Below are 18,416 nucleotides of genomic sequence, written 5' to 3' on the forward strand. Positions count from 1 at the left end.
AATTCATTTTCCTTTTGTTCAGAATTGAAGATAAACCCACCCAATGAAGAGTTTTCAAACTTGTCATTCTGAAGGTCTGTAATAGTTTTGAGATGGTTAATAGGCAATTTCTGAAAGTGATTAGAAAGTGAGGTTTGTGGACAAGATGGCTGATCCCATTGTCTCCCGGTGCTCAAACTTGCAGTTTATGTTATGTAATGTTTTATGTGTCCACCAAAGTTCTGGAAAACATCAAAAGGGACTTGACCAACTGCTTTTTCATCACACTTTGATAACCTTGGCAATTGTGACTCTGCCTCACCCATCATGAGTATCTCCACCTTTTGAACTGCCCCAATCTACTCTCCATTTATCAGGGTCAAGGCTTCTACCTAAAGCCTGATTCCCTCTGCCTTCCAGCTTGGAGGATTTAGTTCTACAACTTCTCTGGAGTGAAGTAGATTGAATTATAAACTTTTCATTAGCTCCTTATAAAGTTTTCATTAGGGCTTCCTATGCAACCAAATAAAAAAAAAATTTTTGGATTTTCCTCACAGTAATTTAACCCCCTACAGTAATACATTTATAACATTTTGGCTTTTCTCCTCTACTTAAAACAGCAGCAAAACTTTTTTTCCTTTTAGGAAAGACGATTCTCTTTTTTTCCAGCCTCCTGATGAAGCATTTTGGAAAGAAGTAGCACATCTCTATCTTCCAGCTTCCCTCCTATTTCTGGCATAGATCCTCTCCCTTATTATCACTGTGTTAAGATCAAAACCCTTTGAGCCTATGGCTATTCCCCTAATTTATCTTTTTTCTTCGAAAGTAGCTTTTAGTGTCCATGACTTCAAATAATCAGGCTGGAGAACCATGTGTCTTACGAAAAGACTCTCCCTTCCTCCTTTTTTATAGGGACAAAGTGTTTTCCTGATCCAACCTCCTAAAGTTGGTTTCTACTCTTCACTTGAATTAGGATATAATATTGCTTATTTTTTTCCCCCAATTCCTCAGCTCCATTGGAAACATCTCTGCATTTATTTGATATCCATCATGACCTTGCTTTTTATCTGGACCATATGGCATTCTTCTGAGACTGTTATTTTTGTTTTCCCAAGGCCAATCTAAAGGCCATGGTTTTCTATTCAGCACTTTTCCAGATGGATAGTCTAATCGTAGGTTTTACTACAATCTGACCAAACAGCTGTGCCCTCTTCCAATCTGTGATTACTCCACAAGAGCACCAGCAGAATCAACAGCTTTCCTCCAGAGCATTCTGCTGCTGGAGCAGTGGTGAGCAGCTACTGTACATGGGTTCAGCCTTCAGCCCTCATCCAGCATTAAATCATCCTAGAAGGATGTGGCCTTTGGAAGGGTGTGGCATTTTTTGGTAAACTCTTGATGATTAGATCCTTGTCCAGGTATGAAGCTTGCTAGTCATCCATGTGTGAGAATCACCAAGATCACAATGAAGAAGAGGTAGTTATTTATCTGTAACTACATTTGTCATTTGTGAATTCACACAGCCCACTCTCCTACCTGACTTGGTCTCAGATGATATGTTCATCTCACTGAATTGGACTTGGGAAATGAAAGGGTTCAGTGGTAGCCAGATGGGGGTGAAAATCCCAACTGGGGCTCTGCACAGGTGTATCATGTGTGTATAAATTCATAGATGACTACTCAAAGAACTATAGATAGAGGTACATTACCAGTTTTATCTAATGTGTGTATTCTTGGTTAGAAAAAACATCTAATAGCTTATTGGATCATAAAATACCATATTTTGAAATAATTGTTTTGGCATTAATTTCTACGTAATTCATCTTTTTCAAAGAGTCATATCCTAATATACTTTTATATTCCTTAGAGTGATATTAAATTTTTCCCATATAAAAAAATCCGTAGACTTTGGAACAATATTACACCTAATATTAAAAGGTCATCTTTTATGAACCTCTGTTAGTTTATTTATATATTATTAGTATTTATAAAAGCTAAACAATTCTACCTATAGTTTTACTGTATAATATATATGACTCGTAAAGTTATGTTAAAAGGAAAGCCTTAAAATGCTGAAAGTATTTAACTGATGTAGTCTTAAGTTTTTCACGTGCACAGTGGCTGTGAGATAGACACAAGTGCTTTCCATATTAGTTGTTAGTATTTTTAAAGGAAATTGTGTTTTCTTCACAGGAAAATAGGTAGTGAGCAAACAGCTGCAGCACAACTAGTTTCATATATGATGGATGATTTAGTATTTTCTGTTTAATAACTTGGTAACCCGCTCATATACACCTTTCCAATATTGTCCATTTGGTTAACTTTCACAATAGTAATACATGGAAGAGAAATATAATTATAGCAATTTTATGCTACTATATATTTTTTCTTTCCTCGTTTTTTTATCGATGTGCCACTCTTCTCACTTAGTGCCTCTAGTTTTTGTCACATTTCCTTTATTTCTTAATCCTTTTCCTTTGTTCAAAGGTCATCACTGACTCTTCCATCTGGTTTCTTTTTCCAGAGATTAAATAATGTCTCACAGAACAATTGGCATGCAAAGTCTCTGCTGCAGCATCCAAATTCTTAGAGAGTATGCTGTGTATGAAAAAAGGATTCTCTTGGCTACAGTACTTTATTTCTTAGAATGAAAGCAGCTTAAAATATCATCTCTCCCCCCACCATCCCCCCAGATCAATTAATCCCAGGTACAGAAAATTCAAGATTTCTGCCTCCTACTAGATTGTGCAGATGATTCCGTGTAAGGCCCAATAATAATAATAAGAGCAGGTTGGGTACCTTCTTTTTTCAGTTTTCCGGCTGAAAATAGTGCTTCAGGTAGGAAAAATCAAATGAATAGGGTACAGTGTTGGGAAGCCTGGTTTGGTGGCAGGCCATGTGAAAAAGATCTAGGAGACTAGTGGATTACTAGATGAATGCAGGCAAGTAGTTAAAAAGGCCAAGACAAACAGGCTACTTTAGCCGCAGGAGGCAATAGTTTCATTGTACTCTATGCTGGCTCAACCACACCTGGAATATTGTGTCCAGTACTGGCCACTGCACTTTAAAGGGGACAAGGAGATGCTTGAACAGAAGTAGAAGAGAGCCGCAAAAATAATAAGGGGTCTGGAAATGAAGCTTTGAAAGGAACATTGGAAGGAGATGAGTATGTTTTGCTTGCGAAAGGGAAGACTAAAGGGATACATGACAGCAATCTCCATCTGTGTAAAAGGCTGACGTGTACAAAAGAAGGCAGACTTATTTCAATGTTGAAACCAAAGGCAGAACAAGGACCAACTGGCTGAAATTAAAGAAAGAAGTATCAGGCTAAATATCAAGAGGAATTTCCTTATGGTAACAGCAGAGGACCAGTCTACTTTGAACAATAGTAGAACACTTCCCTTGCTGGAGACCTTCCAACAGGCTGGGCAGCCACCTGTTGGGAATGGGTTAATAAAGTCTGTGCATAAGCAGGGTGTTGGACTACATGATGTATAAGGTCCCTTTCAATTCATACATTTGATGATACAATGATTCTTGATAAAAAATACGCTTTCATATGGATTGTTGCTCTTTTCTATGGGGTGTGTGTGTGTGTGCATATTTTTGTGTCTCCTTTTTTTTTATCAGTGTCAGGTGATCATGCTAATAAAGATCTCCATAGCAAACAGGGATATGTCAGTGCTATGTAGCCAATTGTATTGGACTATGGGATGGCATCATTGAAGGCAAATTAAATCAGTTCAGCATCAATTGATATATACTTCCTGAATATGGGTGAACCAGCCAACTGAAGTCATGGAGTGACTGGGAGGATGCTACAAATCTACATAGTAAATCAGACTGCATTGATAAATTACAGAGGACAAGCAAAACCAATTGAAAGAGGGCATGTGAAGAGAGCTTAAAGAGGGTTATAGAGAGAGATATTTTTGAATAAACCTGCAACTCTATAGGGTCCTCAAGTTAGAATTAATTAGAATTCTACAGATGTTTGTGGAAAGAGAGAGGGAGAGAGGATTCAGTCCACAACATGTGCAGTACTGAGATTTGTCTGAGATCCCCAACTTCGGCAAACATGCTTTTACCAAAGTTCCAGGAATATTGTGCCTTGCTCTTCTCCCCCTTCCTGCAGTGCTTCCGTAGTTGCAGCAGAATGGTTTCAGCTGGTCTTCTGTCAAAAGCTGCAAGACTAGTTGCTGTATGTCCTAGCTGGGACTATTTCATGGCTGGGGAGCAATATGCAATCATGCTGGCTCATGAGGCCAGCCTCTTTGACTTCAGTGATGCTGCTGTAACAACCAAGAGCAAGGCTTTAAATTAAAAACTTTAATCTGTTATTCCTAGGGTTATTTACAGTGATAAATTAATAATAGAGCTAGCAGAATTTGTCTAAAACTCTCGTTTTATTGACTTAAGGTAGCGTAGTTTGGAGAGAGGTAATTCCCATCTGTAAAAATAAATCCTTCAAATGGCCAGAGAGTTGACCAAAGGAATGTATCAAACTGCAATGACTGTTGTAGTCCTAAATCCAGCTGCTTTTATAAAAAGATATGGAGAAGTGCTATGTTGGGTTCAAATTCGATTTGGTATGATTGGATTAGAATCTGTGAGTTGCTCAGATAGCTAATATAATAAATGCAAATGCAGTATTTTAAAATGTCAAACTTTATTGTGTTTTAAAAGTTCGTGGCCAAAATCCAAAACTCTGTTGGGGATATTTAAGCCCATTCATTTCAGTGGGCTCAAATTATTTAATGGTGTGGTGGATTTCAGCCACAGAGGCTTCAGTGTTGTTACTTCCCAGCTGATAAGCATCATCATGTTTACTAAACAGATAGAACTTGGCCGCATGATCTTACACTGCAATCCGAGCCTTGCTTCTCAGGAGAACTGTTGCGAATTATCTGAGCATGTGGTAAGTTGAGAAAATAAAAATGTAAATATTCTCTTTCAGAACAATAATTTTCTTCTACTCCATTTTAGCAACGTAACAAAGCTGCATGGCATTATTCGCATGGCCTATCCTTTGAAACAACATTTTTGTTTTGATCCTTAAATTTTTATTCATTTAGAAAATCTATATTCTACCCAGCCCCTTAATGGTTCTTGGAACTTATGCAGCACAGTAAAATACCCATTTAAAAAATAAATATAAGAGATATAAAACACAAGTTAAACAAGAGTATTTTAAAAAATCGGGGGGGGGGGGGAAATGATAGAGCTCCTTCCTAAACTCTAGTAAGGAATCTTGAATTTCATCTACCTCTCAAGTAATAAGGGAAACATGTTCAAATAACCATAACAGAGGGGCATCAGTATCATGGGGAAAGTGTCTGCACTGGAGCTGCTATTGTTTCTGAGGCACTGCTCTATTCGTATATGCTTCAAGCATTTTTCTTGTACCATAGTGCACTCTACATTATGAACTAAGGGTTACGTAAGTATAAAGTAGGGGCTATTTAAAATAATAACAGCATTTTCTGTAATTCCCTAACATTATTATTTCCAGATTTTCAGTTCAGATTACTTAACCTGTCAACACAGGTTATTTTTAATTTTTTTCATCATGAAATGTAGTCTCTGCAGATGCAGAAGATACTATAGATAATAGCATTGGATCTTGATGAATAGTCTTCAATCCAGATAATACGTATTCATAATTTCAGCAACCTTTGGAGAAAAGCTTGAAAACTACTGCAGCATCACCATCAATTGGTCACATTGGTGAAATACATGCGCTTCCAATAATGGAAAAAAACTCTGGAGAAAAATGTTTTTGCTCTCAGAACAAGGTAGAACCCTAATTCATTATATTTTTTTCCATGTGTGATCTATTAAATGTGTACTTCTTTGAACAGATTTAACCTTTTACTTGAACTTTTGTACTGTTGTTCTTTTTTCATATAATATTGAATATTAAAGAAAGTTATACAGTATTTTGTTCTATTATGGTCTTCTTAGTGGCAGGCCACAATTCTCATAATCTGAAGCACTCATCATCGATGGCCATGTTGCCTAGAAATGATCATTATTATTTGACATGATTAGGGACCTGGCTGTATTTTGCCAAGTTTGGGAAAAGCTTTTCTATAAACTGATTGATGCACATGAGAGGCAAAATATGGACAGTGATTATATAGAGTCATATGTTGTACTGCAAAGAGGATGACAATTTGTGTTAAAATAGTAGAGAGTTACCTCAGATCTGTGTTTTCAGTGAAATCATTTTAATTGTAAAAACTCATATGCTGTTACCCCTTAACTTAACAAGGATGACACCAACTAGAAAGCTAACAACTTAGAAGTCTACTATAATAAAGTCTCCTATGACAACCACTTCAAACTGATTGAAGAAATATTTCTCCAAGGTATGGTACAATGATGAAATATCCAAACAGTATGAATGATTGTTTACAGAAGTAGCTACCATATTTTTCCATCAATAAGACGCCCCCATGTACAAGACGACCCCCACTTTTCCAACCCAAAATTAAGAAATCAATATTTTAAAGATAGTGCAGAACACATTTTTATTTAGTAATTAGGTAAAATTTACCTGATACACTCGGTGGGAGGAGGTCCAAACCGTCTCTCTGCAGCTCTATTTCCATGCTCTTTTGCATAACTGATTACATTCAATCACGAGTGAAACTGCTGATAGCTTGTCTCTGCAAACAGACTTCCTCCAATTGGTTTGTTCAGCATCAACTGACATCAGTTACATAAGGCTCGTGATTGGGGGAAGTCTGTTTGCAGAGACAGTATGGGCAGTTTCACTCGTGATTGGAGGCTAGCAATAGGAGGAAGCCTGTTTGCAGGCACAGTTCTCTCGGCTTGCTTCCTTGAATAAGATGCCCTTCAATTTTTAGTGTAAGGATTTTAGAAAAAAGTATCGTCTTATAGTCGGAAAAATACGGTAGTTTGTGAATCCATCCTTAAAGGGCTTAGCAGGGCCATTCTTAACTTGAGCATAGCAGCTGAGTATCTTGTCAATATGGAAGAACATGGGTTATTTAATATAACTCACAATTATTGCAACCTTTAAGTTAAATGATGACCCAAACATTGTAGAGACATGAGGGTGTCCAAATAGGGACCCTGGACACCCTCATATCTCCACAAATACTACATTAGAAACAGGGAGGGAGCACAGGTCTGTATATCACCGTGACAGCGATCACCTGTGAATCAATAATGGATGCATTGCAGAGAAACTGTATCTGTCTTTACTAGAAGGGTATCATTTAAGGTCTTGAACCAGGCAATTTGCGTGACTTTCATAAAGCATTGTCAATTAAAATAAAGATATTTGCATGTAATTTTCACAAACATAGAAGACATCAAGCTGCAGCAGATATTTTGCAGTAGAATATATCTTATTTTCATTCTTTCTCTCTCATTACAGTATTACAGTATTCTTACGTCAAAATTTGAGTATGTGTCTCTTAGCCAATTGCTGTTTCAACATCCACATAGCTAATCTTGAAGCCTAGCAATTTTAATTTTAAAATAAAATATAGTGAGAAAGTTGAATACATACCGTATTTTTCCGACTATAAGACGATACTTTTTTCTAAAATCCTTACCCTAAAAATTGAAGGGCGTCTTATTCAAGGAAGTCAGCGGAGAATCGCGCAGTTGCAAAACTGCCCATACTTTGTTTCTGCAAAGAGGCTTCCTCCTATTGCTAGCCTCCAATCACGAGTGAAATAGCTTGTCTCCCAAACAGACTTCCTCCAGTCATGAGCCTGATGTAACTGATGTCAGCTGATGCTGAACAAACCAATTAGAGGAAGGCTGTTTGCAGAGAAAAGCTATCTGCAGTTTCACTCGTGCTTGAATGTAATCAGTTATGCAAAAGAGCCTGGAAATAGAGCTGCAGAGAGACGGTTTGGACCTCCTCCCACCGAGTGTATCAGGTAAATGTTAACTAATTACTAAATAAAAATGTGTTCTGCGCTATCTTTAAAATATTGATTTCTTAATTTTGGGTTGGAAAAGTGGGGGTCGTCTTGTACATGGGGTCGTCTTATTGTCAGAAAAATACGGTAAATGTTTGGATATATATGCATATATGTGCGGCTGTGTGCACAAAGGATGTACAGTACTCATCTCAGTTTACTCTGTTTCCCACAGAAAATGAATTAGAAATAAAAAAAATTAAAAATACAGAAAAAAAATTAAAAATACAGAATCATCATCATATTCCGCATATCAGTGAACAAGTATATCTTCTGGGTGGGAAAGCAAAAAGTGGGAGAAAATAGGATCTATAAACTTATCCAGAAATGAAGTCTGTAGTGCTTGCTGTTTAGGGAACTGCTTAGAACAAGGCTTGAAAAACTGGTGCTCTCCAGATGTTGCTGAACTACAACCCCCACCAGTCCATACCATCATGGCTACCAATGAGGGATAGTGGAAGTTATAATTCAGCAGCATTTGCAGAGGCACAGATTCCTGATCCCAGGGATAAAGGTGTAAGACTGGTTCTCCCTGCATTAGAGAAAATGGCTTTTGTAACATCCTCCAATATTATTCCAATCAAAAACATCAGCTTAGATCTCTTGAACACCTTGAGCAACAGCGCAAAACCACTGTAGTCCATATTTGTTAGGAAGAGGACTTTCTTTGTTTTAACAGCTGTGGGTGTCACCAAGGCATTTCTTTCAATAATACTGCCACAAGATAAAGCTTTGGCATATTATACAAGCAAGGGCATATACCCTGTAAGGGCATTATCTGTAGGTCATTGCTTACTTTTTTTTTTTTTTTTTCATATATAAGATTCTAGAATAAATATCTTAGCTTTATTCTCAACAGGGAGAAGCAGGATTGCCAGGGGTAGCTGGTTTGCCAGGCCACAAGGGAGAAAAGGTAAGGCTTCAGGGGCAACATTCATATTGTCCTTTTGTTTGGTGTGTTGGTTCTCCAGAAACTGGAAAGACGTTATGTCCATATTTGTTAGGAAGAGGACTTTCTTTGGTATAATGTTCCAGTGGAGATATGCTCTATCCAAACAGATTTGCTTGCCACTTACTCTAATACCTTTTAAGTAACTGAAGAAAACAGTTTTGCTTAGTAAAGTTTTTTTTGGTCAGTTTTAGTTTTCAGGACAAGTATCCTCCAGTGATGCTGTTTAGTTTGAAGCTATGTATGGTTTTTTTTTTAACTATATGGTTTCTTGCTTTGAGTTCCCTTTTTTTTTTGATGCCTTCAGAATGTGATACAAAGGAATGTGTGTGTGTGCGCATGTGTGTGTGCCCATGTGTATTTAAATAAAGAGGTTTTCATTTAACTTTCTGTGCAATGTTATTTAACTGCCTGGCATGTGTAATTTTTCAATTTGAAGTAAGCAGATGTCCATTCTGTTAGGTATATTTTAATTTGTCATTAGCAGTTGGAAAATAAGTAATAACAAGTGAGACAACAACAGAACGTACAATTTTGCAGCATAGAGTTCCCCCGCCGTACCCCCCTCTATTCTATCAGACTTCCACAATTTTTCACTTTCTCTACTCCAAAATTCAGTACTCTGTGCCCACTCAGCTTCCTTTAGAGTGTTCTTCTCCCACTCCTAGTATATGGTGTTCCTAGAGTTTGTCGCAGACTGTGCTTGTTTTGACTGGGGTTATTGCAGTTCTTGTAGTGAAGCTATCAATAAATGATGTACAGGTACTCCTCGATTAACCATGGTAATTAGGATGGAGAACTCCATCACTAAGTGACACAGTTGTAAAGCGCAACATCACATGACCTCCTCGACTTACGAGAGCAATTTGGGCAGTTCCAGTTGCTGTCATTAGGCAAATCCTGCATGGTCGTTAGGTGCAATATCATGTGATTACCATTTGTGAACTCCTATTAGCTTCCCATTGACTTTGCTTGTCGGAAGATAGCAGTGAAGGTCGCAAATGGTGATCATGGGACTGCAGGATGCTGCAACAGCCACAACTACGAGGACCCATTGTAAGTCTCTTCGTTCTGTGCTGAATGGTTGCTGAACAAGTGGTTGCTGAATGAGGACTACCTGTAATTTTTAAATATATATTTCAGCTGGCTTGTTGCAGAGCCTGATGCTGATTAAAGGATGAGAGGAAGCGATTTGCCCAAAGTCACCCAGCTGGTTTTCATGCCAAAGGGAGGACCTGGGTTCTTAGTCCTGCACTTTAACTACTACACCATGCTATCTCTCTCCCACATCCCCTGTGTATATTTTCAATATCTTTGTGATGTTTTTCTAAGTATGCTAATAGTTGTCTCTTACTTTCCGTTGCTCCATTTTGACCACAAAGCCATCATAACTCAGAAGCTGTAACCTCTTAGTATTTAGAATTTATTTCTTAATTCTAAATAATTGTCAGGTTTATCTTTTATAAAGTGTTTAAAAATTGTCAAGTACTATATATTGGTTAAAAACAGAACAATCACTGATTCTAAACCCACAATGAAAAACCAGAGGAATAGAAGTATGTTATTTGCATCCAATGCCAATTAAGCTCAGATACATTCATCTGTGGTAACTGCTTATATATTCTCCCCAAAAGAGAGGACAAAAATAGGCATATATTTTCATAAGGTCTGCATATGTGAATCACTAGGTTTGTCTCTGTGTGTGCATGGGCAAAAATAGATATGACAACTGTAACTTAAGAAAAAAGACAATATGTTTCCGCATAACAAAAACTGCGATCTCATGCTTAGATGTTACCCCGATGCTCCATCTTGAAGGCCAATTCAAAGCCCCTGCTCTCCATTCTTACCATTCTTTGCTTGAAACTGCCCAAAGTGTTTGGAAAGGACAGCTCTCTATAATGGAAAAAGTTCCCTGACACACCTCATGGAGGACTGTTGACAGGCAATTTCCAACTCCTGCTGAGTTGTGATTAGCATATCACTATTTCTGACAGCCTTTCAAATATTTGGCATTCCCCTGTCTAGTACAAAACACAGTCTCTCTATTTCTGTCTAAACCCTGCCCTTTTTACTTCCAGGTGGTATCATTTTAATGCTTTTTAATGCAGTAAGAGGCAATTGGCCAACAACTCTGCAATGAACATATCTGTTAAGGATATCACAGTAGCAAATACTACTTCAATTGTTTTTTTAGTTGGAAATTGTATTTAATATAACCAAACTTTCTCTACTATAACCTAGAGCAACCTTCCAGTACAGTATGGCAGATAAGCCATGAAGTCAGTCAATGCTATGAAAATTCTTCAACTGTAATATTAATTAAAATAAATTCTAAAAAAGTTGGAATAGTTGGAATTTGAATTGAGATTTTGTTTCATCTCCATTAACAGAATATTAGTTTGACAAGGATCGGTAGTACTGAATCACAGTCTATCAGTAGGAAATAGCGTTTTCAAATCTTTTTATTCTTGTTTTTATTTCCTACTGGTGTCAATATCTGCCCATTGTTGCTTGTTTGAAACCTGATAAACCAATGCTTAGGTTGCCAGTGCACCTGAAAAATAGTGGGTCCCCTCCCCTTTAAATATGGACATATTTTTGTGGCTTACCTCAAAAAAAAAAAAAGAACTAGACTATTGGCTCAATTATATACAGACAATCTCACTTTCAGCTCAAATTTTGTGGGCCTATGGAAAGGTTCCATGAAAACCCAACCAATTCCTTTGCCAATATTTCATTAATTCCACTGTGGCCAATTTAAATCCATTTATTGTTGCCAAGGTAACCTAGGGAAAATAGAAATTGTGAAAAAAAAAACCCTCAAAACAACTCTGCCTTGATTGTGCTAAGTGTAAGTTGAAGTAGGGAGGGGCTTTAATAGGCTTTCAAAATTCTGTTACAATACCCTAACTGCATTAAAATACATTCTGAGATTTCTAGCAACACCTATTTCTTGCCCTTGCCTACCTTGAAGGCCTGACACAAGAGCAGACGTATAGCTCTTCTTGATGATCTACCCTGTGGCTCATTCTCTACCTTGCCTAGTTTGCTGCCTGTTTTGTTCTTATCCACAGTCTTATATCCAGCCTGGTAGAGATCTTATTCTCCAACTGCTGATCAAGTTGTACTGGGGTCTTGTTTGGCTTTCATCCAAATATTTTGATTGTGGGTGCTTCAAGTCCAATCCTCTGATTTCCATGTGAGGTGGAATCTATACTACTATCTGGTATGGGACAAGATAGAGTGAAAGGTTTCCTTTCATTGGCAGATGGGATTGGAGCTGGAAAAAAAAAGAGTGAGGGAGTGTTCTGTAATGTTCCACATCTGTCATTTCTTCAATAACATCTTTTGGACATAGTCTATCCACTGAAGCAGACATCATTACTGACATTGTTGATATGGTGGCTACTATTTTCTGATTCCATTCCTCAAAAGTCTCCTTCAGTATTTTCATTGTTAGAAAGTTTTGCAACATTTTACAGGTTTGTAAATCTTTCCTCTACCTAAAAACTTTAGTTCCCTCTAGTGTCCAGTTTTTGAAATCATGAAATTCCTTATCTGTGTTTTGCCTTGTAAAAACCCAAAACAGAAACTATTTCCCACAAGAAGCTATTTGTTCTTTATAATTAATTTCAAAATCTCACTGTAAAAGTTTCAACATTCCAATTTTATCTGCACCCTTAGCTCATTTATAACTTTCTAAGTTCAAAGTCTTATTTAGTTTTTTGCTGTTTATTTCAGATTCTTTAAATTCTTAAGCTTATGATTAAAATGTTCTTTCATTCAGGATTGAAGGCAGACTCACCCAGCATTTTCAAACTTGTCATTCTGAACATCTCTAATAGCTGAGAAGTAGTTAATGAGCAATTTCTGAAAGTGATTAGAAAGTGAGGTTTGTGTGTGGATCACAACAAACTGTGGCAAATTCTTAAAAAGATGGGAGTACCAGACCACCTTACCTGTCTCCTGAGAAATCTGTATGCGGGCCAAGAAGCAACAGTTAGAACCAGTCATGGAACAACTGATTGGTTCAAAATGGGGAAAGGTGTACGACAAGGTTGTATACTGTCACCCTGCTTATTTAACCTATATGCAGAGTACATCATGAGAAATGCCAGGCTGGAAGAATCACAAGCCGGAATTAAGATTGCAGGGAGAATCATCAACAACCTCAGATATGCAGACCACCCTAATGGCAGAAAGTGAAGAAGAACTAAAGAGCCTCTTGATGAGGGTGAAAGAGGAGAGTGCAAAAGCTGGCTTGAAACTCAACATTAAAAAAACTAAGATCATGGCATCTGGACCCATCAATTCCTGGCAAATAGAAGGGGTAGAAATGGAAGCAGTAACATACTTCATTTATTTGGGCTCCAAGATCACCGCAGACGGAGACTGCAGCCATGAAATTAAAAGACACTTGCTCCTTGGGAGGAAAGCTATGGCAAGCCTAGATAGCATATTAAAAAGCAGAGACGTCACCTTGCCGACAAAGATCCGCATAGTCAAAGCTATGGTTTTTCCAGTAGTAATGTATGGCTGTGAGAGCTGGACCATAAAGAAGGCTGAGCGCCGAAGAATTGATGCCTTTGAACTGTGGTGCTGGAGAAGACTCTTGAGAGTCCCCTGGACTGCTAGGAGGTCAAACCAGTCAATCTTAAAGGAAATCAACCCTGATTGCTCATTGGAAGGATCGATAATGAAACTCAAGCTCAGATACTTTGGTCACCTAATGCGAAGAGAGATCTCTTTGGAGAAGACCCTGATGCTGGGAAAGATTGAAGGCAAAAGGAGAAGAGGACGGCAGAGGATGAGATGGTTAGATAGCATCACTGAAGCAATGAGCATGAAACTGAGCAAACTCAGGGAGGCAGTGAAGGACAGGAAGGCCTGGCGCAATATGGTTCATGGGGTCACGAAGAGTCGGACACGACTTAACGACTAAACAACAACAACAAAAGGCTCTGCCACAATTGCGAGTAAGATGGCTAATCCTGTTATCTCCTGGTGCTCAAGCCAGCAGAAAACAACTGTCCTGCAGTCTCCTCATGAAGAGCAGCCATCTGGAGCACATGTGGGCAATCTCCCATTCTCTCCTTATCCAGTCTACTCACCGGTTCCTTGGTCTTTGCTGCAGTAGTCAGCTCTGCTTTTGCGGAGCTATCTTCAGTTTGCCATACCTCTGCTGGAAGTCCCAACATCACCAGCATTTTTCAGCTGTGTATCAAATCTCATCAACATCTTCCTGCTCCCATTATTAAAGCTGTAAATGAACTAGTCTTTGAGCTCTAGAGCAACCCACAGCAAGAGTCAGCAATTTGAAAAAAAAGCCTTTCCATGCAAACTTCCTTCCGACTTCCTGATTGTGATTTTTAATTTAAGTACTAATTTTCTCTCTAGCAAAATATCAGATGTTTTGCTGAAATCCAGGCAGATTAGACTGACTGCATTTCCCTGGTCCAGAAAATTCATTGTCTTATCCAGATTAGTTTGATAGAGACTACCTTTCAAGGACCTGTCTTATGTTCCTTCTTATTTTACCCTTTCTTCCTTTTATATTGTTCTTTCTTCTAATATTTCCTTTAGGAGTTAAGAAGCTTTGATGTGAAAGGAGAACAATGCAAAAGCATTACAGTTAGAATCTCACTGGTATCTGGATGTGAAACACAGTTGGATTTGGTCATATTTAGGCATATTTAGCAGATGCCTGGGAATGCCATCATAGTCCATAATGCAAAATTTGATCTACAGCTGAGGTGGAAGAAACAACTTCATTCACTTCAACCTACAGGCACAGAGTAATATTTATTAGCATTTTTTATGTTGAAAACTTGGAGGAAAAAGACTAAGAGTCCAGCAGGCTAATTTTTAATCAATTTATTAAGATGGCTTGTGTGGGTCTTCTGGCCCTGTGTGGCCGTGTTCTGGAAGTTTTATTTCCTAATGTTTCGCCAGCACCTGTGACCGGCATCTTCAGAGTGCAGGAGCACAGACAGGAGCAGTTCTCTCTGTGCCCAGGGTGATGTGACCCTTTTGTGGGTATTTATAGAGATCTGAGGGGGGAAGGGGGATTGGGGGGTGGGGGTTGGGTTACTGAGTGGCTGCTGGTTTTGGTGACCAGCACTCTGAAGATGCCGGTCACAGGTGCTGGCGAAACATTAGGAAACAAAACTTCCAGAACACGGCCACACAGCCCGGAAGACCCACACCAGCCATCGTATGCCAGCCATGAAAGCCTTCAACAATACAATTTATTAAGACACTGACCATTCAGAAGTGGTTCTTGTATTTTGCAAGTGTATAGTTTGTTCTGCTTCCTCAGGCTTTGTAATGGTTTGTGGAATGACCTTTGTAGACAGGAGGAACAACCGCAGGCTAGACAAAAGTCTGATAAATGAAATTTTAGTCCAAAGGAGGAGGGGTGGCAGGAGCGTCCCTAGGTTTTAGGAGAATAAAAGTGAGGGGTGGGAGGAGTACTTTCAGAGTTGCAGGATAGATGTTAGCCCTTCAAGGTACTCCAGGCAAGAACCACGACAATGAATACTAGCTCTATCTTTATTATAAGGTTACATTAACAGAATCTTGTGTTTATCAGACTGTCATCTAGGCAGCAGTTCTTCCTCCTGTCTCCCAAGGTCATTCCCACATACCATTACAGGTTTCTTCTTTAATACCTTTTCATTTTATTGAATAGGTAACTGAGTGTAAGACAGAGTATCAAACTAAGGCATTACCAGGTTCCTTATGTACACTGTATAAAGGAATGTGGAGATAACCTTCATGAAATAATAAATGAGTTGTCAAGGGAAGAAAATTGAAAACAGAGTCCTCGAAAAGTAGAAAGCATGAAAACAAAATTCAAAATAACCCTGTCTTGATTCTGTCTGGTATAAGAGGAGGCAGAGAGAAACTCTGGCAGGCTTTCAAGGTTCTGTTATTATACCCTACAACAATAAAGTCCCATTCCTGTAAACCTGGTGGTGTCTGTTTCCTGACCTGGCCTATCTCGAAGGGCTGACATGCATTCATTAGTCCTGTTTTGTAAATATGGTTTAGGGGACCTTTGAAAGAACAGCAGATCTGTGATCAAAATGGAGCTAATGCTCTCTGCATGTAAAATTGATATCACCTGGGAAAGACAGACAGATTCTGCTAGCTCTCTATTGTTGGTTCTGCTGCAAATGAGCATATTACATTTCTTATACTGCTTCTGATCACAAAAGGTTCACATGGCCATCTTGATTTGAAAGATGGCATCCAGAAGTGTGGCATGGTTTGGAGGGGCTTGAAGCTGTGTTTTTGTTGTGGTTTTTGGTATTTGGGAGTTGTTAGTATAAGAAGAGCTGTATTGGCCAAGATCCTGGAGTCATGGAAGGTCTGGCCACATCCCCATCTGCGTGTAAGTCATCTGTGGTTGGGATAAGCAATGGCAGAGGCAATGACAACAGTGGGAGGACAAGGACTTAAGAAGCAATCTGGAAGTCAGTGTGACATAGCAAAGCTTTTAACCAAGCATGATAAGGTTTTCAGCCTTGTTCAGCCAACAAAGTTTTGCAGGCTGTGGTGGCCTGGATTTGGCAGTGGCTTCTCTGATGGCCCATGTGGACGCTGCTAGTCACAGAGATAGCATTTGGAGCAGAATGGGAGCTTGGCTATGGCTGGGTACTGCACCTCCCCCATCCCCCAAAGAAGACATCACTTTATCCAATAGTCCCAGACAGTTTTCATTCAGTCTCCAACCTTCACTTTTTAAGGAAGGTTGTGGAGAAGATGATTGGACTGCAGTTTCAGAGACCCTTAGATGAAATGAATTATCTGGGACCATTTCAATTGCGTTTCAGACCAGGTACTAAGAGAGCACTGATCACACTTGTCAGTGTCCTCTGTGGAGTGGAATGGAGGTGATGCTACCACCCTGGTTCTTCTTGATCTCTCAGCATTTGTCATTACCAGCCCTTATGGTATACTACTGGACTTCCTTAAGGACTGAGAAGGGGAGCACCTTGTTGTAGTGGTTTCTTCTTTATATGTGAGCAATTCCAGACAGTGTTGGCAGAGAAGGAGAGTTTGAGCCCAAGGCCTCTCATTTGTGGGCGCCTCAGGGCTTGACGTGCTCACGCCTTCTGTTTAACATCTACTTGAGCAGCTGGATGAGGCTATTTGTCAGTTCAGAGTCCAGTATCATCAGTATTGTACATCTTGATCCCAATCTGCCCAAGTGGTGCTGTCAATGTCTTGTCCCTGTGTCTGAAGGCTGTGAGGGTTTGGATGGGGAGGAATACATTCGGAATGAATCCTAGCAAGACCTAAGTGGCTGTGGTATTTGAGCCCCCAATCTTCAAATTTTCCATCTTTAATTTTGTATAGGGTTGCACTTTCTCATTCAGGACTGGAGCACAATCTGGAAGTTTTTCTCGACTTGCACCTCCCAGTTGAAGAGCAGGTGACAATTGGAACCAGGAGAGCCTTTGCACAGATCCAGCAGATGGTAAATTCATGCCCTAGTCACCTCACACATGGACTATTGCAATACACTCTTCAAAGGGCTGGCCTTGAAGACCACTCAGAAGCTACAGCTGGTCCAGAATGCAGCAGTGTGAGCAGTAATGAGCATGCCTTAGCATGCCCGTATAATACTGCTGCTCCAGAAGCTACACTGATTGCCAGTTGGCTCCCAGGGGCAATTCAAGGTGCTGGTTATCACCTATAAAACCTTATAAAACCTATAAAGCTCTTTTTCTTTTTCTGGCCATCTTGTATGACTGGATAGAGTGGGCGTGGTCCAGATCCCTCACATGACAGGATCCAGGAAGCAGGCATTCTCTGCCTCAGAACTTACCATCTGGATCAACATCCCCACCCCCCCGCCAAAGATCCCCATAGCCCTCACCATGACTGTGTTTTAAAAAAAAATGTAAAAACCTAGCTTTTTCCTCAGGCCTTGGGTTTGGCTAGGTGTAAGCCTCTTATAGAATTTTATAGGTTTTTCTCTTCTAGACATAGAGCATTGTTTCTTTGTTTTATTTTTCTTTCTATTTTAACATTGTGTGCTGCTCATAACCTTTATGGAGTTGGGCAGCCTTCTAAATTTGACTAACAAGCAAATAAATAAGATAGGGTAGTTGTTACATATAAGCTGACCTTTTCCCAGAAAGGAGCACAAAAATAAAAAGAGATCAGTCTTTTTCCATTTGCCATATACTGTAGCTCTGCTCCTTCAGAGTTTTCCCTGGTTCCAGTGTGAGAGGCGAGGTGAAAACAAAAGAAGAAAAGAGAAAAATATTTGAAATGATGGAGCAAAAGGTATCAAAGTCAGGGAAGAAGAAGAAAGCAAGATCCTCTCATCTGTTCATTAGTTTTAAAGTACTATCAACATCCTTTCACCTCATTTTATATGTGAATGGAACAGAAGTGTGAATAAATATACACTGTTGCCGCAATATTGGAGTAACTGCATGTATTTAATGGCATCAACAGTTGCAGGACAAGCCAGATATCTGAGCAAAGCCATTTGAAGAGTGAGA

General features: G+C 39.2%; 1 protein-coding gene across 1 annotated transcript in view; it reads left to right on the plus strand.

Annotated features, from left to right (window-relative positions):
• The window catches only part of COL19A1 (collagen type XIX alpha 1 chain), a 219,644-nt gene that overhangs the window by 46,479 nt on the left and 154,749 nt on the right, over positions 1-18,416 (plus strand). Inside the window, exons 5-7 of the mRNA XM_088137595.1 lie at positions 4,817-4,897; positions 5,649-5,774; positions 8,803-8,856. Coding sequence (XP_087993721.1) covers positions 4,817-4,897; positions 5,649-5,774; positions 8,803-8,856 — 261 coding nt within the window. The remainder of the gene's footprint in view (positions 1-4,816; positions 4,898-5,648; positions 5,775-8,802; positions 8,857-18,416) is intronic.

This window comes from Python bivittatus, unplaced genomic scaffold, assembly GCF_059951505.1.
Source record: "Python bivittatus isolate LINGU-HERP-01145 unplaced genomic scaffold, Pbiv_v1 ctg000020_np1212, whole genome shotgun sequence".
In the NCBI taxonomy this organism is placed as follows: Eukaryota; Metazoa; Chordata; class Lepidosauria; order Squamata; family Pythonidae; genus Python; species Python bivittatus.